At 42.1% G+C, this 25,960-nt stretch overlaps 1 protein-coding gene across 1 annotated transcript in view; it reads left to right on the top strand.

Moving 5' to 3' along the window:
- The first annotated feature begins 2,460 nt into the window (after positions 1-2,460).
- The window catches only part of col14a1a (collagen, type XIV, alpha 1a), a 140,138-nt gene continuing 116,638 nt past the window's right edge, over positions 2,461-25,960 (top strand). The window contains 4 exon segments of the mRNA XM_039806678.1: positions 2,461-2,989; positions 4,504-4,619; positions 19,704-19,820; positions 25,508-25,651. Coding sequence (XP_039662612.1) covers positions 2,979-2,989; positions 4,504-4,619; positions 19,704-19,820; positions 25,508-25,651 — 388 coding nt within the window. The 5' untranslated portion in view covers positions 2,461-2,978.

Below are 25,960 nucleotides of genomic sequence, written 5' to 3'. Positions count from 1 at the left end.
TTACAAATCTAAGATCTGTCACATATCACCTGTATGCATACACAGTGAGACAGCTGATCTAAACGGCACACATTTTTATAATTCCTGAGGGGCATTATACGTACAATTGTTGAAGGTAAAAACTAAGATTCCCCACTGCACGCCACAGACTTGTATAACAGGAATCAGGATGTCTGGGCCATCAACTATTTACTTTAGTATTAAACTTCTTGTTTGTATGACAGTAATGCTAAATTATCTATGCCCACTGGGAAGGAGAAGTACCTGCAGTAAACAGATATTTGTTGCAGTGAAATGACTTTAAAAACTTTATGGGGCTTCACAGTTGGACCATATGGCGCTGAGATAAATGACCTGTGGATCAACTCTATCATGTGACTGATGCATTTATTCATCAGATCCACAGGTGGGATGGACAGCGACGGCGGAAAGGTAGACAGAAGGAGGATAAATAGATTAGGAATAGGGTGAAAGATGGAGGGAACAAGAAGGGAAATAAGGTAGAAATAAAATAAATAATAACGGGACAGACAAAGAACACAGAGGGAAGACATCAAGAGAAATGGATAGATGACAAAAAAAAGAAAAGAAAAAGGGACTTGCAGGGAGAACAGCAGCATGGTTCATCCATCGGGCAGGTCTTTAGGTCTGTTGGCCTGTGCGTCTCTAGAGAGAGCAGTCAAATAAAAGCCACCTGGGACTGCGGCCACTCAGAATAAAAAGTTAACCAAATATTACTGCACATTATTTTTTGTATAATTTGTTTCATATAACAGTTTCAGTACATTCTAACTTTACTGTTTTTTTTTTCAGAGAGCACAACTAGCTAAGCTTAATTGGTTTTAATGTTGTCTTAAATGTGATGTATGAAATATTAGGACATCAAGTCCTTTTCAAATGATTTGAGCAGGTGAATTACGAGCTTTGATTTTGCCTATTAAAATGCCGCTATGGCTGTAGACTCTGGCAACCAGGGCTGTTTTTTTTTTGGTGTGGGGTTTGATGCAAACGGGCAACAGATGAACGACAGACGGACAGGAAGGCAGGAAGAGGCTGGAGGAAGAAAGAGGAGGAAGGAGGGAGGAGGACAGTGAATCCTTATCCACATGATTACAGTGTTCATGGCATCTGGACATTTGTTTGGCTAAGGTGTGTGTGTGTGTGTGTGTGTGTGTGTGTGTGTGTGTGTGTGTGTGTGTGTGTGTGTGTGTGTGTGTGGTGTAGTGCCCCAGGGGCACACCTGGAGTAAAGCTATTTGGCGTTTTAACTTAGCCAGCCACTGACACATTTCACCATTGTTTCCCATGACTTCCATTCTTCCCCCCTCAGGGCACGTCACAAAGTGTCTTCAGAAGCAGAGGAGAGCTGAGTGTATAAACAGGATTATAAAGTGTCAAGTATTTTTTTCTCAGCCCAACTGGTCATTTTAATCATAATTTTGCGAAATATGCTTATTTGCTTTCTTGTCAATTGTTCGATGAGAAGATCGATACCACTCTCCCATTAGATACACAGCCAGGAGACCGTTAGCTTAGCTTAGCATAAAGACCAAGGGAAAACAGCTAGCCTGCCTCACATAACCAATCTTGTCATTTTGACTCTGGGATTTCTGTACAGGTTGCACTAACAAGACACAGTATGTTATTTTGTGAGCTTTTGAGGTGCTGGTAGGCAGATTTTTATTTTATTTTTTTACTGTTGGACAGTGCCAGGCTAGCTGTTTCCCCATGTTTTCGGTCTTAATGCTAACCTAAGCTAAGCTAAGTTAATCACCCCTGGCTGTAACTTCACTAACAGACACCAGATCTTCTCATCTAACTCTCGGCAAGAATGTGAGTAAGATTTCCCAAAATGTCCAACTATTCCTTTAAAAATATCAGCTGACTGATTTCACCTAGGCTACATGATTTGCTAATTGGACAATTGGCCTATACAGCCATAAAACCTCTGATTTCAGCCATCTAGAAACTAAACGTTCTGTAAAGTTAACAGTTTATTTTTAAAACAATAACGGACAAATCAAACATCAGTGAATAAACAGAAGTTTGACTGAGCACTCAGAGACCCTCTTAAAAAAATTGTAAAGTTTAAAATGTTTGGTATTCAATCAGATTTTCTTAATTAATGAATTTGGGTTAAATCACTTGACTTTGATTTGATTTGACATACAAAATCTCCCAACAGGTAGCTTAAGATTAGCCTTCTGTTTTAGAAATAGGCTAAGTAAAGTGGTCTGCAGCCATTATAGGGTTCCATCAGCAATTACCCGGTTGTTTTATGGAAATAAACTCTTCAAACTGACTTATTTATATGTGGACATTTTTGTATTGGAGAGAAACTATGAATTGAGATGTTCCATGTGGATTTACAGCTATAGTAAGATAGTTTCTTTTGTAAATATAACTTTCAGCTGAGGAGAAAACCCTGCGTCATTGTGCCTTTAACACCGGAGCTCGCAGCGCAGCAGGCAAGCACCTGCTCCGAGCGCACTGAGCCATTTTCAGCCGGACTTTTTTCTACAAGTCAAACATACAACAAACGAGTTTCAGCAACGACCATGTTGTTCCTTTAAAGCCGCAGATTCCGGATATGTGCCTACAAGAAGTCCCGTCGTGATCGCGAAGGCGCACACAAAGGGCCCCGAGGGGCTGAAGCCGGATTGGAACCTGCAGGTTGGCAGCGGAGGTTGTTGTGAAGCGGCACTGGGTCTCTCTCTCTCTCTCTCTCTCTCTCTCTCTCTCTCTCTCTCTCTCATGAACCGGGACGAAGAAAAGGGTTGGGACAGGGAGGAATAGCTGGAGGGAGGGATGGCTGAATAACGAGGAGAGAAACACCCACTCCGGACTGACCGAATTGTATCCGGAGAGAAGGAGTGAGAGAGAAAGAGAGAGAGGGAGAGAAAGAACAAGAAGAAAGAGGAACCAACCATCCTAGTATTCAGAGGATTTCCTTTGGGGATAAAAGGACGCCTCGAATTGATGCTGGAGAGGTAAAGAAGATTTCATTCATTGTACGCGCGCGCGCGTGTGTGTGTGTGTGTGTGTGTGTGTGTGTGTGTGTGTGTGCGCGCGCGTGCGTGCGCGTGCGTGAGTCGGTCTCAGGTGTGCGGCGCTAGACTGTTTGACCCAAATCTGGCTGAGAAACTTAATCTAAACCAGTCAGCAGCACTTTATCACTGAAGACACATATTGGAGATACGGTCAGTCAAAGTTGTGCAGTCTCGAAGGCAGGTGGAAAAATGTTGATTTTATTTGGCTAAAGACAGTTTTCCAAGAATAAAATAATTGCGTGCGAGAGATCGTCTACGGCCTTAATTTTTGTATTTGAGTATGTCTGCAAACTCGATTCCACAAATAGCCTTTAAAAAGCAGCATGCACATTAAGCACATAGCCTGCCTATTTTTAATGAGGGCGACGCCTTTACCCTGGTTTTCATTAACCAATTAACCAGTTGAAAAGTTCCCCTTTGGACAGGAGGAAATTACGCAAACTGAAGACAAGGGAAACTTTCTGGCTTAATGTGATTTATATTTTGCTGCAATGTTCGTTTATGTTTCATCACATTTGTCAAGAGAGAGACTTTTTTAATTGAACCTCACTCTGAGACTGTCTACTCTCATTTTAGTGAGATTAACTCTCATTTGAGTGTTAGAGAGAGACTAAGAGAGAATTATTTCTGTGGAACTCATTTCCCTCCTCATGTCCTGAGGCTTTTTATATAAAAAAATGTTTTTGATGCTCATCAATATGCATTGTCATATTTCTGGCCTTTTGACAGTCTGTGAATTGAAGGAGCTGGCCATTCCTTCACCTCTACATTAGAGAATGATTCAAATCCTGAAACAACTTTTGTTGCATGTGCTGTTTTATTCATTCGACTGTCAGCGTGTGTGTGTGTTTCCCAAGGAGAGAAATAATAAGTATGTCCGTCTATGTTCATCCCCGGTGTGTAATATTGAGTGGCAGAATGGAGAGGAGGTGGAGGTGGTGAAGAAGGAGAGGAGGGAAAGGAAGAGAGGGTTCAGAGAACATAAAGTGAATGGTGAAAGGAGGAGATGACATATGGAAGAGGAGAGAGGAGCATGTGTTTGCTCTTGTGGAGACAATGGTTCCCATAAAATGTTCCCTCGCTGAACAGACATCAAACTGCCCTCTCCCTGTCTGTCTATCACACTGTCTGCCCTCCATCTTTTTTCTTTTTCTTCTTTTTCTTTTTTTCATTTCGTGTCCACTCTTCCCTCAAACAAAGTCCTCCACTGTTTCGCCCTTAGCCTGTTCTATGTGGGCGGGAGGCTCAACCACTGCTCTGCGGTCAGTCTAGACTATCAAACTACTGCTCTGTAATTGTATCAAAGTGGATATTAGACAGGAGTTAACTGATTCCAGATCAGTGCCATGTGGGCAAGGTGGGTCTTCATGAACCACAGAGTCTTTCTTGCTTTTTCCCTCTTTGCTTTGCATTTTCTTCTCTTTGTCAACATAATCTTCCTTCTCTCTGTGCAGGTCTAGACTGCTGCTTGTGAGGATGTTGTCACCGGGACAGATTAGGTGGTGCTTGTGGGCTCCACTGGTGTTACTGGCCCTAGTTTCCCATTCCCCCTCTAAGGCACAAGATGAGGGTAAGTCTTCTTCTCCAATCTCCTTTACCGGTCCACCCATCCCACGCCCATCCTCTCCTTCTCTCCTCCCCTACCTTCCAAGTGAGCTCCCATCCCCCTTTTTTTTTTTTTTTTGGGAGGAGGGGGGGGGAACATTTTAGTTCCAGTTGAACATGCCTGCATGTTAATATGTCATTATGTGGCAATATTAGCATATCATGTGTTAAAATGTAACTTATGCATTTTCTTCTGAAATGGATGTTCTGATGCACTCCTCCTGCTGCTCCTCTCTAAGATCTGTTAATATAGTAACTTTGTTAGCTTTAGAGCTGAAGTCAAAATAATCCTTTCTTATCATGAGATCAAGCCTAGGAAGTAAGGTGATAGATGCTTGGGACTATTATTTCAACTACAGCTGTAGGATACTTTGACTGAGAACATTTAGCTTACTCCAACAAACCGATCCAAGAGCTCTTTTCTGAATCTTATGATTGCTGTGTGTGTGTGTGGGTGTGTGTGTGTGCAGCAGGTATTATTTAAAGGAATACTACATGTAGAAATCAACAAAAGATTTTTTTTCTCTTTCTCTCTCTGCAGTCGTTCAAATTCAATAATCTACATATGACACAAACCTGAGTGGATCCGTGTGTGGCTGCTTTGTGTTTATTTGCCTAAGTTAGTTCTTTTTGCTCTCTCTGCTTCTTTCTTCTGTTCTCTCCCTCCATCCTTCTCGCTCTGTTTCTCTTCAGTTATTTTTTTTTCTACTTTTATGTTTCCCACTCTTCTCTTTTTCTCTCTTAACGTTTCATTCCAATTTTCATCCACAGTTCTGTAAGTCATATTTGTCATTGCAGGCAGACAGAAACGAGAGGTGAGACAGAAATGTGACAGCATAAATTAGGCAGGGATTTGATCCCAGTGAATCACAGCAGAACATGGGCGACCTCCCAGACACTATGGGAACTTGCCCTGCTCGATCGCTTCATTAGGGAGCATGTGATTAGCCATTCATTACTGCCTGGTCTGTCCCTGTAAGCTGCAACATCTGGTCAGAGGGGATTTGAGCTTAAGGGTTAGTGTGTGTTCTACCCATGGAGGATGTTTGTATATACAACACACATGTCGTCAGGAACTCCTACTACCAAGAAGTTGGTCAGTTCAGGAAGGGATTTTCTCTGCAAGAAATAGTGTAGCAAATCAAGAAATCGCAAACTTGACTGTTGCACATGCCTTTTGTCATTGAACAATTGTGAAACATTTTCTTTCACACATTATCGAAAGAAATTAGTAACATCTGAAGTGAAATAACAACTGGGGACAATAAGTGTACACAATTTCATGACAGTCCATAGTTGTTGAGCTATTTCACAGTAAAACCTTGACCTGCTGGTGGTTCTAAATGAAAAGTCAGGGAATCACCAAATTAAGTTGGATTAATCCTGTGTGGGACACACATGTAGAAAATGTCATGGCAATACATTCAATCGTTTTTGAAATATTTCAGTGTGGACCGATTGTTATACTGTATATGAATACATTTTCTTAGGAAACAAGATTTGTATACAATATACAGTCTGCACTGCATATGAAGCTCCAGTTATACTTACCTATAGGAACGGCTCTGATGCAGTTCCCAGTGCAGACATTGAGCAGTGGGCAAGACATTGGGTTGTTTTTGTTCTCTGGCTGTTATCTTGGCCTTGAAAAGTATTGAAAAGGAAAATGTAAATTTGGTTCTTTGCTCACTCCTCATCAGGTGCAAAGAGTGACCTGGCACTTCGTGTTGCTGTTTCCAATGCAGCAGTGACAAAAGCAGGATGGATGGAGGAAAGATGCCTGATGGTGGAAACATGCCACTATTACATCAGAACCTTGACCTTGTTTTTGTAATATCTTATTGTTTCGTAATTAAGCTTTTTTTTATAGTATAGTTCTGTTCGTTGGATAAGTCATTAATCTATCTTTCTATCTATCTATCTATCTATCTATCTATCTATCTATCTATCTATCTATCTATCTATCTATCTATCTATCTATCTATCTATCTATTTCTGTGTGTGGGTTGTCTTGTGTGTTTGTGTTAATCGATTTTGTTGACAGCCCGGGTCAATACTGTGCTTCTAGATACGTGTGTGTGTGTGTGTGTGTGTGTGTGTGTGTGTGTGTTGCGTGTGTTTGTGCGGCAAGTGTGTGTGTGGTTAGAGGGCAGCCTGGTGAATTAGTATGAGTGAAAGTGTTGGCCAATAATTTCAGTTATAATGAACAGGGAGAGAAGCCAATGATGAGAAATAATTTATTCATAAACAAAAGAGAGGAAGAGATGGAACAACCTGTTTTGAATTTAAAAAATGCTAAATTATCCAAATCTTGACATCCAGCATCTCATAATCATCAACCACTAAATGAAGCATTGAATCATTGCGATGTGCAGGTTGGCTCTGTTATTAATGTGATTGTAAATAAACTTGATTAACTTTAATTAATGGGAACATGAGCTAATGATGATTTTTCGGAAATATGAGGCTTTGGCAAGGACTGATACAGGAACAAAAGGACGGCACAACGTATAGTAATATCACTTTGGATATCCAGTTCACTCTACATCCAATATGCATGCATATACCAAATTACACAGTATGGGTACCACAGTGTAGGTAGGAATAATGGGTGTCAGGTGCAGTATTTGCAGTCTGAAAAGCATGAAATAGGATAGAGCGTTTTGGAGCATAGACGTGCCTCCTAAAATCCCAGAGTGGAATAGCCTGCAGATGAAACTTAACGTGCTGCTGGTGTGATCTACATGTCTTCCACATATATTCCCCAAATAATTTCTATTGGTTATGATAACATTGAACACCAAAGCATCTGCTGTAATCTGGTAACACTTTGATATTGCTACAACAAAGTCAGACAGGGCAAGAAACTAGGGGTCAGAGGATCTTTGGGGCAGCGGGCAGCAGAGACAAGCTGTAAACACAACACTGACATTTTATCAGTTTTAAATTAGTCTGGATAAACCTACAAGTACAGTGCCAGGATAAGCCAGACAAGCCGGACACCTGGCTTTGCCCCTCCCCTGCTGCTATCTGTGTGTCACTATAGGAAACAACAAGAACAACCTCCAAGCAACCTAGTTGTAAAAATGCTGTAAAAGGCCAGTTTTGATACAAAAGTTAAATCGTGCAATAAGGCAGGCCTGCTTGGTTATTTTGTTGAATGATTGTAAAGATTTACAAAGAATATGTTTACGGCATAACTGGGTCGGTTAAAAACCGATTGCCGGGATTGCTGTGGACAAAGTACACACGGCGATACACTGGAGAAAATTACTTTTAAATATGTATCCAGCTAATTTGAATTGCTCATGTTATTGTATTGTGTGAACAGTTAACTTTATTTAATATTTTATGTGGCATTTTCTTTTGCGGGGTGCAAATGTTCCACCAAAAAGTTCCCTTCCGAGACTATTCTGCAGAGGCACCGTCGCTGCACCGGAACGTAGCTCTGCCCAAGACGATTGTGATTGGTTTAAATAAATGCAAAAAACCCAGAGCTTTTTTCCTCCTATCTGAGAATGTATATGTCGTGTAGCCAGATCCACAGTGCTGTGGAGTAAGATCTGTTGAAGTCTGTTTACAAGTCCAGCAGTTACGGAGCAATATTAGCTTTCAGTTGGAGTTGTGTTTGTGTCCACATGATGAATTTAAGTCCAATATTCATAACAACGCTGATGAGTGCGGTGAGAGTGAACCACAATAATACATTGCAGGTGGAAACCGAAACAATGAGCTTAAAGAAGCTAAAAAGCAACATAGAATTAAAAGGAAACTGCAATCTAATGATAATGACTCCAAAATAGTAGTCTGGATCAACGGAAGTACATTTCCAGGATAAAGCCTGACATCCGGCACGTGGTTTGCTCCAACAGATTTTTTTTTAAGCAATGTTGTCACTTGTCATAGTCTAGAATGTAAATATTTTATTTAATTTTGTTAAAGACCAAAACTACAAAAAGAGGCAATAGTTGTAATAAACTACTATTTAAATTATCCTGGGACACAAAGACTAAATACAACACTTAATTAATGTCAATATACGTTTTGAAGTTGACCTGGAAATGGTCTGTTAGAATAGAAAACTCTAGAATTTAATATTTCATTATTTTTTTATGCCAATCATCTTCTACAGAATCAACCCAGTTGAGTATTTTATGGTGATATGTTTTTCACCGTTGGTTTGCAGGCATGCAGAATAAAGCATGGATACCCGACCCAAGGCTGGGTCGGGTCGGACTCGGTCACATCAGTGCGATAAGGAATTTGTTGTAAAATGGTGCTGCAGCTCCTTTTAAGAGAGCTCAGTGCGTGTGGGTTTGTGTGTGTGAGTGTGTGTGTGTGGTAAGTGGGCAGAAAAGAGATAGAGAAAGAGGAAGCAGACGTGTTGTAGATGCAACCGGAGCAGAGTTAGTGGTTAGCCTATTCATGTTATAACGTGGGCCCTGGAGGTAATGAGTCTCCCCTGGTTTTCTGATCACGGTCGGAAACGAAGCGATCAGGAAAGGTTAACATATTGAACATTTTAACGTGCGCTTGTTGCCCCGTATGCGCTGATGCGCTCATCTGTTGACATTTCCGAATGCCTTCCTACAGTTGCTTAATAAAAAAGGGTTTTCCACACAAATAAACGTAGCCTACATGTTTCATTAGTATAAGAGGAAAAAAGATGAGATTTTAACTGTGTCGGGCTCGGGTCGGGCTCGGACATAAATTTCTTAATGCCTGTCGGGCTCGGGCCGGGTTCGGGCCGGGTTCGGACACAGCTCTGTTGGACGCGGGCCAGGCTCGGACAGAAAAATTCGGCCCGATCCGGACTCTAATGCAGAATATCACATGGGGACGGACGTTCCAACTGACTCTTTATATTCAGCCTGTCCTTAAGAGAGATTTCACACTCGCACACACACTGTGCACACACAATGCAGCAGAGAGATAAGAGTTGAGTGAAAAAGGCATCACTTACACAGGTAAAGCGATGAAAGAGAGAAAAATGCGTTAAGCCACTAAAGGAGTGGAGGGGTGCAGAGGAGGAGAAGATACGATGAAAGAGCAGAGGAGAAGACAGGGAAAGAGGAGGACAAGGAAAAGAGAGTTTAAACCCAAGGATCAGAAGAAGAGATGTGATAAAAGAGTGGAGTGGTCCATGAGAGCAGCAGAGGAGATAATAAAGAGTGGAGAGGTGGAAAGAAAAAGCAAGTGGATTTGGGTTAAGTGCTATCTCGGTGAGTAGTTCTTGTACTGACTAGACGCCGGCCTTATCAAACGATGCGTGCAGCAGTGCTGGATAGGCACTAAACAGACAGACACACACACACACACACACACATCTCCCTCATGTACAGTACAGTAGCTATCTTGTGGTGACAGTGCAAGCCAGCCGTTGTCATCCATAAATCCTACGTATTAGTGGAGCCTGAATACTCACCATGTAGTCAGTACTTGGCTAATCTGGGGAGAGGAAAACAAGGAATTAAAAAGGACTGTAAAACTGAAGGCAATGGAAGTGTAGAAGAGATGATGAGCAGAAAAAAAGAGGAGAGAGAGAGAGAGAGAGAGAGAGGACTAATTAAAAGTATGAGAGAATGAACTACAGTATAGGAGAATAGTGGAAAAGAGAAGATAAAATGAGGACAATGGAAGGAGAAAATGGATGAGGAGATGAGAAAGATGATGGGAATGAGAAGACTGAGAAAAGTGAGAAAGGGTTTGAGAAGATGGGAGGCAACTAGCACTGAGAAGAGAGATTGAGATAAGCCAGAAAGCTCAGAGAAGACAAAGGAAAGACATGAGGCGAAACAGATAAAAAAAAGACAGTTGAATAGAAGTTGAATAGAGAGATTGTTGAGTAAAGAAAGTGGAAGAATGAAGGAAAAATGAAAGGAGAGGAGGAAAAAGAAGAGAGGGGATTGTAAGTGAGAAGAGCAGGATGGAAAAAAGCCAACATAGAGCAGGATGGTGAGCCAAATCAGGAGATGGGAAGAGGAAGCTTGCAGACAAAGTTGATCAAGGAATAAGAGGAGGGATGAAGAGAGGAGATGAAGTGGAGCAGAGGATTGGACAGCATTTACTCATCTACCAGGAATCCCTGCTAGTTTTCACTGCTGCTAATCCTAGGAAAAGTCATCCCTTCTCAGACTGGGGGCGTCAAGCTGTGCCTGTATCGCTCTTACCCAGATAATTCCAGTTCATACTGGGGGCCTACAGTTAAAAAGATTTTCTAGTTCACACTCCCTACAGAGTTGGGAGATTAGAAGTTCATCCTTCAAATTAGACCCCCTTTAAAAGCATCTTTGAATTAAGGTTCAGCTGCATGAGGTAAGAACATGTTAAATATCGTTCTTAAAGGGATTTCTATCATTTTCTGGCGCTGGTTTGTCATTTTTTTTTCATTGAAACTTCAGTTACTCAGACTATTTACTGGAGCTAAATTGTGTTGCTAAGCAGTAGTCGCCAAAACTTCTGCCAAATGGCTGGACTTGCATTTACTACCTGGCAAGAAGCTTATGCAAGGAGCTGTAGGGGGCTTGCTGATTCCAGCAGTGTAACTCTTTCAGATAAATGGCTCTGGTTTGTGTGATATACTATTGTGCTATACATGGATTTAAGCTCTGTATGTTTAGGGTGGAGAGTTTAAGCCATCTAGCCAGGTTCTACAATATTTACACAAAATATTAGATGTCTAATGCAATTCATTCAAGCATCTGGCACTTCGATTCAGAGAGTGTGAAATGTTGAGCTCTTGGATGATATTAATGGCTGCATGGTGGTAAACAAGAACAGACGTGGCGGTTTGCGAAGGGTAATTTATATCAGAGACCCTCATGTTCTGTCAGCATCCGCAGCCATTGGAGCTATTATGTCCATATTCATAAATCATAGTTGCCGTCACTGAAATAGCCTCCAACTCATAGACCTTGACATGCATTCACAGAATAAAAGAGGGTCATAGTTGGCTCATTAATTTTATTATAATAAAAATACTTTTTTATTATAATTCAGTGTGTGTGTGTGTGTGTGTGTGTGTGTGTGTGTGGTGTTTGTGTGTGTGTTCATTGACATGCAAAGCGAAGATGAAAGTATTCAAGGCAATTTTCACTCGGTTATTAGTACCCTGTCTGCCAACTCAGTTCACCTATCAAGCACACACTAAATGATACCAGAGTGATAATCTACCAGCTCGATCACAGACTTAAATTATTCATAGATCCGTATTGTGTGGTGTAATTATACCGTTTCATCCTATGCATTCTGAGTATTTCATAGGTTGCGCGGTGTGAAGGAGTGTGCAAAATGCTAAACCGTGAAGTGCTGCACTGTGTCTCTCAAAAACGATCAAACAGCCGCATAAAATCTGGTGATGAAAAGTTTAAAAAGTTGAGACTTGGTTCTGTTATTTGGGCTCCTTTGACAGTTGGGATTTGACTTTAACTTGTGAGATAATACCATGACTAAAATATTAAGGATGTTTGGAAAGAAAGTCATGGCTGAAATTATTTTTTCTTGGAACTATTCTCTTTACTTTGATAAGTGATTTTACATATAGTAGTCAATATACATTAGATTATAGACTAGCATATTGATTATACTAAAAGTAAACTAAATTGTACTAGGGCTCAGTCCTTAACGCAGTGGCCCAGGGTTTAACTCTGACATGCAGCCCTTTGCTGCATGTCACCCCCCTCTCTGTCCCCCCTTTACTGTCTACAACTGTCCTATCAATTAAAGGCTAAAATGCCCAAAAAATCATCTAAAAAGTAAAATAAAAACAAAAGTAAAAGTTAACTAAATCTACAGTTGGTTAAAACGTGGGTTAACATTTTTTATATTTTTGAACCCACGTTGACCTAATTTGATTCATTTTGTCCAACCATTCAACTCACTCTGGGTTAAATGGACCAACTCAAACAGCCATTTCTGAATGTTCTACTTATAAAATAACAGTAGTGCAATATGGAAAATGCTGTGCTCCGTGATTATGGCCTGATTGGGGATTTTCCATTGAGAAAGATGGAGGTCTGTTCTCATCAGCGAGTGAAAATCCTGCACAGTACACCTCAGGTTTGTCAACATCATATCACCCATTTGTTTCTCTGCATTTTCTCCATAATGGCTGATGTACAGTCTTTACATGGCAGCACTCTACAAACATTCATCACATGCTATTAAATGACAGATCAGCATCAATTTGTGTAGGTTGTAGAATCGCCAATGGGTCAGCAGTTAATATGAAGTGTCCTTCAAAAGTTTATTACACTTACAGCTCAAAGGGATTCTTTGGCCTTTTAAATTGTAGCTCCTTTTCCCCTCCTCCAGACACAGAGTAGTTAAAGGTTATACTCTGGTTCTTTAAATACAGCTTGCTGCAAAGTTAGTTTTTGTGTCAACCAACACATTGTTGTGTGAATTTGAGTCAGAACTACTTTAGAATTCTTCTTTTAAGAGCATGGATGGAGCTCTAAATGAAAATTGTGATTTAGTTAATGAATAAACTATAACAGAAACTATTCAGTTTATTTTTATTAACAAAGTACAAAGACTACAAACACTATCCTCAAGATGTTTTTAAAGGAATATTTCACCGCTGGAAAGCTGAATATATCTTTAAATTGGGTCACTTATGTAGTAGAAATGTGAAATTTTTTTTTAAATTGGTGCCTTCTAGGCCGAGAAAAGCCAGAAAATGTGTTTTGGTCTTATATGGATGAAAAACACCAAATCCCAGAATGCACCTGCTTCGTTGCTTTGAGTCCACTCCCAAGCCACGCTACCGCTCACAGACAGACCGAGGCATTCAACTCAACTCAAGCGTGTTTTATTTCAACCATATACATGAAACAACGTTTCATCGTGACTCAACGACATTATATAAAAAACGACCTAAACAGGCTACATTTAGTACACACACTTTATAGGCTCCGTAAAAGTTCAGCTAACACATACTAGCATTAGCGCTTGGTGGGCTGTAAACACCGGGCATAAACACAGCCGTAAATTAGCGTGCAATGTATAAATGGTCGGCATTTAACAGTCACAAACTCCACCAGCAGTTAGCAGTTAAATGGATACAAATCACCACATTTCTGCGCCACTGCGTGTTAACACAGCCCACCTCTTTTACCTGGCGACAGAGCATCTCTAGCTTCGAGGGCTAGCAGGCCTGGTAGCTGGACAGTCCAGTACACTATTCAGGCATGTTTCCACAACAACAAAAACACAGCAGTCTCTCAACTCACGTTGGAGTGTCGTGTGATGTAGTTGTAGTCCAGTTTGTGGTCTAAATGAGCGGACACTCCACCAGCAGTTAGCAGTAGCTAATTGGATTTTATTTCTACACCAGTCAGTTTAACACATTCCACCTCCCGCGACGGGCGAGAGCAGCCTGGTAGCTGGATAGTCCCGGTTCCGGTAACCTGTTGTTCAGGCATGTTTCCACAACAACAAAAACACAGCAGTCACTGAAATCACGTTGGGAGTTTCGTTAAAGGAGGATGTAGTCCAGCTTGTTGTTTAATGAGCAGACACTTGCAAGCAGGATGGCTGGGACAGGTGGACAGCTAGCGTTAGCTTTCCACCTAGCCGATGAGGAGGTCCCCTAGCCGGCTAAGCGGCATTGAGCGCGACACCGCTGGTCTCCGTGCGCGGCTTCGCGTAGTGTGCCGGTATTGCGTCTGTAATAACGTTTCCTGCATATTCTCCGATCTGTACCGATGTATCCCGGTGGTACACACGTCCGATGTTTGAATGCAGATAATTGTTGTAAATGTTTTCTGCTGAAAACCGAGAGCCTGTTTAGCGAAGATTCAAGATGGCTGACAGTCGTTTTCATTCGGAATACCTCGGCCGAACTCGGCAGTCCAACCCCTGTGGGCGTGTTGAAAACATACGGAAGTAGATCCTACTACTGGCTGTAGTCCTTGCCTCTGGCCCAAAAATCTTCCGATGACGCAAAAATCGTCATTTTACGTCATCGGAAGATTTTTTCCAGGCCCCAAATGCAGAGATCTCTCGTCTCAGGGGGACATGAGGGAGGGAGGCACGGTCATTCAGAAATACTATCGGGTTTCTACTGATACAAAACTGAATGCTAAATCGGTGAAGTATCCCTTTAAAGAGTGGTGACAGGTAAAGTGACTTTACATTGTCATCAGCTTTATGGATGAAAGTGTCTACTCATTTATAGAAACTTTGTAGAAATACATATTAAAAACCATTGGTTTGTGGTGAATACTTTGTACATAAACTAACATAGGATGATATAGCAAAACAGTGAAATGGTGATATGTGCCGCAGACATAAAGGTTATGCCACCAACTTTTGTTTTGTTCTGAAGTGAATTTGTAGCATTCCATAATACTTACATTTCCGTCTTGCTGATGTCCATTCTTTTCTTCAGTTGTCTATTTCTTTGATTAAAAACAGTCAAATTCTCTTCTGCTTTTCTACAACCTTTTTTTTCTTCAAAATATGCTGTCTTAAGTGTGTTTGTTGTGTTTGTAATAAGCCACACACACACACGCATCCAGATTCATGCAGAGAATGGCTGCTGTCACCATTTTTAACAGGCCACTGCAGATCTGTTTTTAGGTGCTGCAGGTGCTAATGGATCCACATTTGTATCTCATAAATTACCCCACTAATAATGCCCGGAATGATACCAAACTTCTACAGTAGTACAAATAGTTTCTGTACTATGAGGCATTAGAAAGTTTGTAACTACACCAGAAGTATATTTAAATAACACTTGCCTGATGGATACTCCTCTCGGCTGCTACCGCGCAATCGCGCAAGAACACGCAAGATCGCACACAGAGCACAACATCTATTGGTTTAAACTGCAGCCGGGATATATACAACTGTGCTGCAGTAGCTGCTTCTGCTGTTCACTCGCTTCTTGATTCTTCTTTACCAGTAGTCTCTTCTGGCAATAGATGTTGTCCTCTGTGCATGATCTTGCGGGATCTCGCACGATAGCGTAGACCCCAGTGCCATATGCCATGAAAGCCAAGGTGGAGGCAGAGCTGGAGAGGCTCCAGCAGCTAGGTGTCATTGAGCCTATTGAGTTTTCAGACTGGGCAGCCCCGATTGTGCCAGTTTTGAAAGATGATGGTAAGGTACACATCTGTGGAGACTACAAACTGATGGCAAACCAGACCTCACAGCTCGATACCTACTCTCTGCCACGGGTGGAGGACTTGTTTGCTACTCTGGCAGGTGGAAAAACATTCACAAAACTGGACATGAGTCATGCGTACCAGCAGCTGCTGTTGGATGAGAAATCCAAACAGTATGTCACCATCAACACCCATAAAGGGTTGTTCAAGTATAACCGCCTGGTATTTGGCGTTGCATCCAGTCCGGCTTTCAACGCACCATGGACAATCTGCTCCAAAACATTCCCCATGTGGCTACTTGGATGACATTTTGGTCACCGGGAAAACAGAGGAGGAGCATCTGAGTAACTTGGGCCAGGTGTTGAAGAGGATGGCAGAAGCCAGGCTGCAGTTGAAGCGCAGTAAGTGCGTTTTCCAAACTCCAAGTGTCACCTACCTGGGCCACAGAATTACGGCTCAGGGTCTGTCTCCTGTGGAAGAGAAGGTGAGGGCAGTAAAGGAGGCTCCAAGTCCAAAGAATGTGGCAGATCTCAGGTCGTTCTTGGGCTTAGTGAACTACTATGGCAAATTCTTACCTGACCTCTCCACTGTACTGGCCCCCCTCTATCAGCTACTGCATAAAGACAGCTCATGGAAGTGGCAGAAAGCACAAGAGGCAGCATTCCAGTAGGTAAAAGAACTGTTACACTCTGATCGACTGCTGGTGCACTTTGATCCAGACAGGGATGTCATCCTGTCCTGTGACGCTTCGCTCTATGGTGTGGGGGCAGTCCTTTCGCACCAGATGGAGGACAACTCTGAAAAGCCGATTGGATATGTGTCACGCACTCTGACTTCAGCAGAAAAAGGGTACTCACAGTTAGAGAAAGAGGGACTAGCTGTGGTTTTTAAACGGTTCTTGACATGTGACATCAAGGCAACTCAAAATGTGGACTGAGAGAGACCCAGTGTTATCTCAAGTTAAGAGATGGGTGATGCAGGGCTGACCAGCAGCTGTTGAGCAGGAGGTGTTTAAGTCCTATTTCAAGCGTCAGCTAGAGCTAAGTGTCCAGGATGGCTGTCTCCTCTGGGGATCCAGAGTGATTGTTCCACCCCCAGGGCAGGCACAGGTGATGGACGAGCTGCATGACACCCACCCTGGCGTGTCCCGGATGAAGAGCCTTGCCAGGTCATTTGTGTGGTGGCCGGGGATGGACAGTGCTCTAGAAGAAAAGGTAAAGGCATGTGCACAATGTCAAAGTAACCAAAAGATGCCAGCACCTGCCCCACTCCACCCATGGGAGTGGCCTGGTTGTCAGGCTCCACCTGGATTTTGCTGGTTCATTTATTGGTCACGTGTTCCTAGTGCTGGTAGATGCCCATTCTTAGTGGCTAGACGCACACATCATGTCAAACATTACTGCCTCAGTCACCATAGAAAAGCTCAGGAGCATCTTTGCTACTCACGGGTTGCCAGATACTGTTGTGACAGACAACGGTCCCACTTTCACCAGTGAGTTGTTCCAGGAGTTCATGGAGAAAAATGGTATCCGACATGTCCGCATGGCTCCCTATCATCCGGCCTCCAATGGCTTAGCAGAACGAGCCATTGAGACCCTGAAAGATGGTCTATGAAATATGTCAGGACATACACTGGAAACTAAGCTTTCCCGCTTCTTGTTCCAATATACGATCACTCCCCACACAACCACAGGCGTCTCCCCAGCAGAAATGTTAATGGGGAGGAAGCCCAAATCTCATCTGGATCTGCTCCACCCAGACGTCGGAGCGAGAGTTGTCTGTTCGAAGGAAGAGCAGAAAGGGAAGCGAGACCAACATGCTAAAGAGAGGCTTTTTAAGCCTGGGGACTGTGTGTTTGTCAAGAACTTTGCTCAGGGTCCTCCCTGGCTGCCAGGACTCATCAGCCACCAGATGGGACCGGTGTCCTTCACGGTGGACGCAGGCACCAGGATCACCTGCGTGCTCGTCGTGGGGCTGAAGGGGAGAGGCCTCAGAGTGTTACACGGAAGGACAGTATGGACAGCTCTGCGGCTGATTTTGAGGTGCCAGTAGCACCACAGCACATTGATGGACTGTATGTGCGAAGTGAGTCTGTACAGGTTGACCAGCCTGTCTGTACCCCAAACTAGGCTGGGAGTACACAACCTGCTACAGGACCTGTTGGTCCCACAGTGGGACTGAGGAGATCTAAGAGGCAGCACAAGCCTCCAGATAGACTGACATCTTAAACGGTTCAAAAGCTAGAACAAAATGTTAAATGTTAAGGTATCAAAGCACAAAGCATTTGGTAGATTGTTGTTTAAGATTGTTTTAAAAATATTATGCAAGACACATTTCTGTAAGTTAGGAAAAGGTCGTAACGTGACAGAAAATATTTACATACATGAGTTTACAAAGGGGACCTGAGTTGCATAGTTGTATTTGTTTACATTATGTTTTCACTTAAAGGGGGAGAAGTGTTACAGACTGAAACTGTGTCGCTGTGTTTAAGGGTACTGCACCCCAGAACCTTTATTAATTAACCCAGGTTCCCCCCCAGGGACGTTAAGAGGGTTACCCCGCCCTGTTGAGAAGTGCTGCTCCTGTGTGTTCCTACCCTAATACATCCATGGTTCCTACCTGTGTATGTGGGCTGCTGCAGACATTAAGTAAAGTCTGTTTACCGTTCAAAGTGTGTGTGCATTATTAACCATCTAAGGTTATAACAACTCCGAACCATCACTTTAAGCCATTGTTTTCCTATGGGGAGAGCGGACTGCCCAACTCGGAATTCCACTCGGAATTGCCGCGGAGCGCTGCGCTCAAGTTCAAATTATTTAAACTTTGACCTTGTTGCCGCTGACCTTTCAAGGTGCAACCAATTCCAGAACGTATACCTCCGCGTATACTTACCTCTCTGCACAGATCGTGTATAGGCGGCTTTAGCCATAATGTCTAAACCATCCAAGTTAGACTTACCCTGAGTTACCAGATTGTGAAACAATGGTTTATGCTCCTTTAGACGCCACAAGTCCGTATGAAATCAACCTTGTTTTAATGTCATGGAGAAGTACTACACTACCCAAAATCCTAAGCGTAACAGCGACGTCTCCGATTGGTAGAGGTCGCTGTTACCAATGTTTACCGCACCTGTAAACGGCTATGAGTGAGTGCTACCACTGAAGTCTACGATTCTGTACACAGTCTTATACCTTTGCCTTTTTCCATTTTCACGACGATTCATCTTGTAGCTGGTTGGCTTGGTTCCTGGCTTAAAACTCTTTATATAGGGCCTGAGCATTTTCTGAAACATCAATGGGAAAATCACTTCCGGAACTAGAGCAGTTAAAAAAAGCGGGCGGTCACTGTTGAGCTCTATAGCAAGCTGCTGCTGATGCTACTGTAAACCAATAATTTTTCAATGATATTGTATAAATCAGAAATGTACTTTCGTGTATTTGCACAGACAAGAACTGCATTTTTTTCTACTTTTCTTCACCCGTGTCTGACAGAAATTTAAATCATCCCTCCTTGCATCACTTGTCCTTGAAATGTATCTTATAAAGAGAATTTGACTGGAAATAGTTTCTTGTAAATCTGTGCCTTTTTTTTAAAAACCTTTTTCATGCTGTTTTGAGCTGAAGCTGAGCTGCATGCTGACTTTCTTTATGTATTGCTCTCATGGATTCAGGAACTTCAAAATTGAAATTCACTCAGCCCTCTCTCTGTCCTTCTGTCCATCCATTTATACATTTCCTTTTGAGTCATTTTGATTTGTGGCGTTTTGGGGTGAATCTTTTGGTCTTGGTGGTTGTTTTTGGGTCTAACCCTAACCCCAGTTAACACATTAACTTTTTGATTAATCATTTTCATTCATCAACATTATTCAGTTTTATTTCCAATCATTTCCTAGCTTTATTGAAGCAGATTTACAGTAAATGTTGTAAATTGTTTTTCAGTTCCAGCTCCGAGGAGGCTGCGTTTCAAAGTGCTGAGCTCAAACAAACTCCTTGTTTCCTGGAAAGAGCCCAAAGGAGACTTTGACAGCTATCTATTCCTCTACAACAGTACACCAGGTAGGGTAATTTTGCTGTACACACACACACACACACACACACACACACACACACACACACACACACACACACACACACACACACACTTTTATGCCAAAGAAGTGGGACTTAACTTTTAAATTTTGGGGGGGAAGGATCCCATTATGACTTAGATTTTCTGTCTGTCAGGAAGGATTATGTAATTTACTCAAAGCTCCTTTGATGGGATCACATTTGAGAGATGTGGAGGACTCAAAGTTTGCCCTGTACCTCTGCCAAGTTTGAGACAAAGGAATGTTTTTGCTGCGTATGTGGCGCCTGTCAGCAGATTTGAAAAAGGGACTGATAGGTACACAAGGCAATAGGACATACTCCGAGTCATGATGGAGTTCAGTTCAGGACAGATGACAGACAACGGCAGCCATAGTCATTTATTCAGCATTAAGCTGCATTATCACTGTATGGAGTTGTGGGCATGATTGACGCCTGACATCCTGCTTTTACCCTGCACCTGTCAGCAGTCGATCATCGTACTGACACAGGGCATGACCTTGTCTCTTTCTGGGCATGCACAGTCCAGTCAGTAATCACCCTAATTACCATTGATGTCTCCTTCATCATGTAATCACCACCACAATGTGCACCTACCTTCACATCAATTCCTTATACCTTGCTGTGCTGAACACTGCAGAAGATTCTTTCACAGCCATTGTAGAAAATTATAAGTAGAACTGAATAAGCACTCTGTATTATAAAACTCAACAACCCTTTGAGAGAAATGCCTCGTCTGACAATTTCTTGCTGCCTCCAACAGCTGAAAAGAGAACAAAAACTGAAATTTATGGCCACTTCCTCTCAGGGAGAAGAGCAGCAGTAGCTCACTGGCATCCAGCAAATGCAGTAAAAAATTTGACTTTCACAATGTCCACACACTACGTGGGTAATAAAGCCTTCTTTGATAAAAAAGGAGGAGGATGAGCACATAAATACCTGTCCTGTGTCCTGATATCCCGTCAGATGAGGTGAACGACACCCACAGTAAAGCTCGTTAACATTGGCTGAAGTCCTTTTGTTGAGAATAAAACACCATTTTAGATCACAAAAGCAGTTGTCAGAGTGGCAGCTAACCTTCTGACTCAACGTAATATCCCTTTTCTCCTAAAAAAAGAGAGCAACTCAAAGTGCAGTTTTTTTTTAAATATATTCTTTAAAACATTGTCCAGTCAATTTCCCCCATTATCACCTTGTATCCTTGTGGATAATGTCACCTAAGTCTTATTGCATTGAAATGTGTTTAACTTTAGCCTGTGCTTCTTTGTCCAGTGGCTTTATTCTCTGACAGTGCATGAATTCAAATAAAATAAGCACTTACGGAAGTCTGTTCAACAGGCTGCCAACAATTTTGAAATTCAGATAGTGTGGGTTGTGTCTGTGTGTAGGCCTACTTGCATATTTGTGTATTTATCAGTGCCAGATTTCTATTTTTACTCTCTGAAATAATCTCATTTACCCATCAACTAGTAACGTAAAATGCAGTCACCGGGAGATTAGCCCTGGAGGCTGAGTCTTGTTTAAGGCTTGAAGAGGCTGTCGTCGGTAGGCTAATTATGTAACGTTAAAGATCAAGAAAAAAAAGATGGGACTTCAGGTTCAGGTAGCCTACTGTAACAAATGAAGCAGACAGTTCGGAAAGCTGCACAACAGGTAGCCCCATTCGTTTTATCCACTACCCTATTTTTTACAGTCACTGTCCACTGTCCGGGAGATCCATGCCAGGAAGCTAAATTACAAATCCCAGTAGTGGTCGATTGGTCTGGGTTAGGCATTTGACCTTGAGTGGTTAAGGTTAGGATAGCCGATTGGGCAGGGGATAGGACCTGAACAAATGGGGTTACGTTACCTTGCATAAGCATGGACGCCTGGCCAATAAATGCTATTGAAGGGCGGGTCTTGGCATGGCCATAATGGGATTCGTAATATCGCGTCCCGGAATGTCCCATAGTAAAGCGGGAAGGAAGCGGCTGTGTGTTGCTCTTTAATGAAGGTGGGGTGGTTAACCATACGTACATTTGCCAACCTAAGCAGTTATTCGTCATCCTTAAAGTCTTTTCTCTTTTAAACCGAAAAAGACGGAAAGGATAGACCTTTGTGTCGCTTGTCCCAGTCATGGATATATTGAGGCAACACTAGAGAACTTTTCTCGCTTCAGTCCCCCTACAGGTTGGACAATGGTAATGGTAACAATTGTAATGGACAGTTCCGCATCCAACCTGTAGGGGGACCGAAGCAGGACAAGTTCTCTAGTGTTGCTTTAAGAAAACGGTTGCGATGTATTCTTCGCTTCGCTGTGGTTTGCCAAACTGTAATGGGCTCAATACTGCCTCCTGTGGCCGACGGGCGAAAAACACCCAAGTGGTGGTTTTCCCCATATCGGCTACAAGGGGCAACAATGGGCCCATCCCACACTCGGAAACAAACTTCGACAAGCGACACAAAAGTGAGATTTATGCTTCATTTGTTGTTTTCAAAAAGTATCATCGGTATTACAAGAGAAACGACTTAAAGGATGACAACAAACAGGTTGTTTTGTCAAATGTGCATCTGGTTAACTGCCCCACCTCCACAGGCAACAAGTGATTTAAGGGTCACTCCCATGGCTGCTAATGCTAACCTACCTGTAATAGGTCTGCCAATGCGAGACTAATTGACTACTGGAAGGATGCTTGAGAAGTATTTAGCTATTATGCCAATATATCAAAATTTGAAATGTTTTATAAGGGCAAAGCTCATTACATATCATTAAAGTTTGACTCTAAGAGTTAAAGAAAACAGAGAGACTGATGGTGTAACTGAAGCAATGATATTTAATGTCAGATGAGGTCTGAGATATTTTCCGCAAGACAAAAAAGACGAAGACTGCATGGGTAGTGTTATAAGGTTGAGTTATACAGGTTTTTATTATTATTCTTTCTCTGTATATGCCACGTTGTGTACTTGTGTGTGTGTTATAGATTTTGGTATTCATCTGAATTTTAGTTGTAGCATTTGTATGCAATATTTTTGCTTAAATGCATTGTATTTTGGCCACTATAAAGAAAATCAACATGGATGTCTGTGCTTTTTGAGGAATGTACCATCAGGCCTGTTTTGCATTTGTGATGTAATGATATTCCAGCAACATTTGTAAGAACAAGTCAAGCATCAGTTGTTTGCCATAATCTTCCAAAATGTACTTAATTAAACTTAATATGGAGAGATGATGATTTTAATGGGTTTTCCACAATTGAGTCATTCCATTAACTGCAAGCTGTTTTCGATATCATGGAAACAAATCTGATCAACATTTACTTTGTCTGAACGTAAGTCTTTGGAAAGCAAAGCTCTAAGAGTTTTAACTAATTTAAAGGAATAGTTCAACATTTTGGGAAAATATGTTTGTTTTCTTGACAGGAGTTAGATAAAAAGATGCCGCTCATGTCTGTAAGTATGTAACCCGGGCATGGAGTCGATACGCTTAGCATAAAAACTGAAAGCAGAGGGAAACAGCTAGCCTGAATCTGTCCAAAGTTCACATCTAAAGCTCACTAATTAAAATCTTATATCTCATTTGTTTAATCCTTCAGTCTGTCAATCCTTCATCCGTCAGTTGGCTTATTTGCTAGTTAACTACCGCTAAGGAAGAATCCAGCAAATAGACGCCACACGTATAAATGTGAAACAGATGATTAAACGTCACCGCTTATTTTACATACAGTTTAGCAACAAAACAAAATGCTATGGGAACATTACTTTTTTTCATGTTGGTTTTCAGCTATATGCATCCCCACTAGTCTACATCCAAGACGTTTCATTTATGGGATTGTTTCAGTGCCGCCAGAGGTTCCGCCGGATGTCCTTCATTTTTGGCCGGATGTACCTCACCTTCTGCTTTCTTTGTGTTGGCATTTTAAACTCCGGTCGATTTATGAGGACTATGGTTAACTGCTCCTCACATCTCTGCAGGGTAAATCGAGACAGCTAGCTAGACTATCTGTCCAATCTGAGTTTTCTCTTGCACAACTAAAACAACCTTTGAACCTACATACGTTTCACCAAAACAAGTTCCTTCCCAAGGCTATTTTGCACGGGCACCGTTGCTCCGTCCGGCTTAGCGGCACCCATGATGACTGTCATTGGTTTAAAGAAATGCCAGAGCACATTTTTCTCTTGTCCCGGAATGTTGTGTGGATTAGCCAGACCTTCCTCTGCAACGCTGTAGAGAGAGGTCTAGCAATACGAGACTACATCCCAAGATTCCCCACTAACCTGTAAAAAGTTTTAAACAGTAACATTAATACTGCGTGTCGGGGTAATACTACATCTCCTGCAGGGGGGAGTCAAAGGCAGAGAGACCGCAGAGTTTGTTAACATTAGCTTCTTGTCTCATCTGGGGTCTGATAAACAGTAAATTTGTCAGTGCCTATAATGCTATTTTTCAAGCTACTGTAACTTTAATATTTCACGGGACCCGCGTGCGGGCGGTTTTCATGGTAAATTGCTGCTGTTTGTCACACAAGATTTGCGCTGTTGTTTATTTGGTTGCCATTACTTTGCGAGTGATGACCCCAGTCACTGAGAGAGCAGATGGCCGTTCGCTTGAGTTCAGTGAAGCAAACAGCTCTGCAGACTTCATGGCATTTCATGAATCGCTGAAGGAGCGGCAGCAACAATCTCTTAGTGGCGGACCACCGCTAAGAAATGTATATAGCGAAAACACTGCTGGTTTGTGGTGTGAACACTGATCCATGCACTTACCTCACCTGACCTGCCGTCACCTTCAGTAGGATTTATCTTTCTTCCCCTAGAGGCGTCATTACTGTAGTCATCACTCTGCAGGCACAAGGGACAGGAAGAGCTGAGGAAACACACACACACACCCATACACCCACACACACACACACACACACACACACACACACTCGTTGATGGCTGCATTGATTGCAGGGTCAAAATTAAAATGGGGTGATAATGTGACCTGTTGGCCTGATGGGGATTAACTGCTAAGGAGAGAAGGATAGGACAGAAGCAAATACACACACACACACACACACACACACACACACACACACACACACACACACACACACACACACACACACACACACACACACACACACACACACACACTTGTTTCATTGTGAGGACCCACAATTTATTTCAGAGATAAATTGTATTTTCCTAATGTCAAAACCTAAAACTACGTCTAACCATTAATCTCTCTCCCTCTCTAAGATTCACCCACCCATTAGCTCTAGAAATAACAACAACATCAAAAAAAAACTTTGGACCACAAAATGTCTTGTTTTTGGAGTTTTTTTTTCTCATTTTAGCATTTTTGCGAACATATATGCTCTTCACAAAGACGTGCCCCAATCAATCCACTATAAAATAAAACATTTCAACCTTGAACGTAATGTTTGCCTGCCTTCAGAATGGAGAATGCTAATCAGCTCTTTTGCCGAATTAAGTTCATATTGGCTCGACAATGAGAATACTAATATTTTGCTTCCAAGCTACTGAATATAGCAACAAGAAATCGAAAAACACTGAATCACAATATCCATGAGTCTAACCTTTGCCTTTCTGCCTCTTCTTCTTCTCTCTCCCTCTCTCTCTCTCTCTCTCTCTCTCTCTCTTTCTCTCCCTCTCTCTCTCTCTCTCTGTGTCAGGTGGTCAGCAGAGGGAAATCATAATATCTAAATCTGACACAAAGGTGTTGATAACAGACTACAACCCCTCTAAGGACTACACTGTCAGTGTCATCAGTGTCAGTGGCAGTGAGCAGAGCAGACCTCTTCAGGGCAGACATAAAGGTGTGTTCATGAATGTTACTTCTTTGCTTTTGTTCTATTCCATTGCTGTACTGTAATGTGTAGCTCCCACATACTCTGTTCTTTTCTACTGTTGCTATTCTAGTCTGTACTGTACAGTGTTATGGTCTTCACTACTCTACTCTGCTCTCTATTTTACTTGACACTAGCGTGTGTATACTACGACAACACTACTTTTGATCTTTGTCCTTGTTTCCTCCTCTCCTCTCCTCCTTTTCTTTGTCTTGTTTTTTTTTGATTTCTATGATTGTGAATCTTCTCTGAAAATGGTCCAATAAAGTGACTTTGAAA

The sequence above is a fragment of the Perca fluviatilis genome, chromosome 7 (genome assembly GCF_010015445.1).
Source record: "Perca fluviatilis chromosome 7, GENO_Pfluv_1.0, whole genome shotgun sequence".
NCBI classification, from domain to species: Eukaryota; Metazoa; Chordata; class Actinopteri; order Perciformes; family Percidae; genus Perca; species Perca fluviatilis.
Note: the sequence above shows the minus strand (reverse complement) of the source record. Positions and strands in the feature narration are given on the sequence as shown.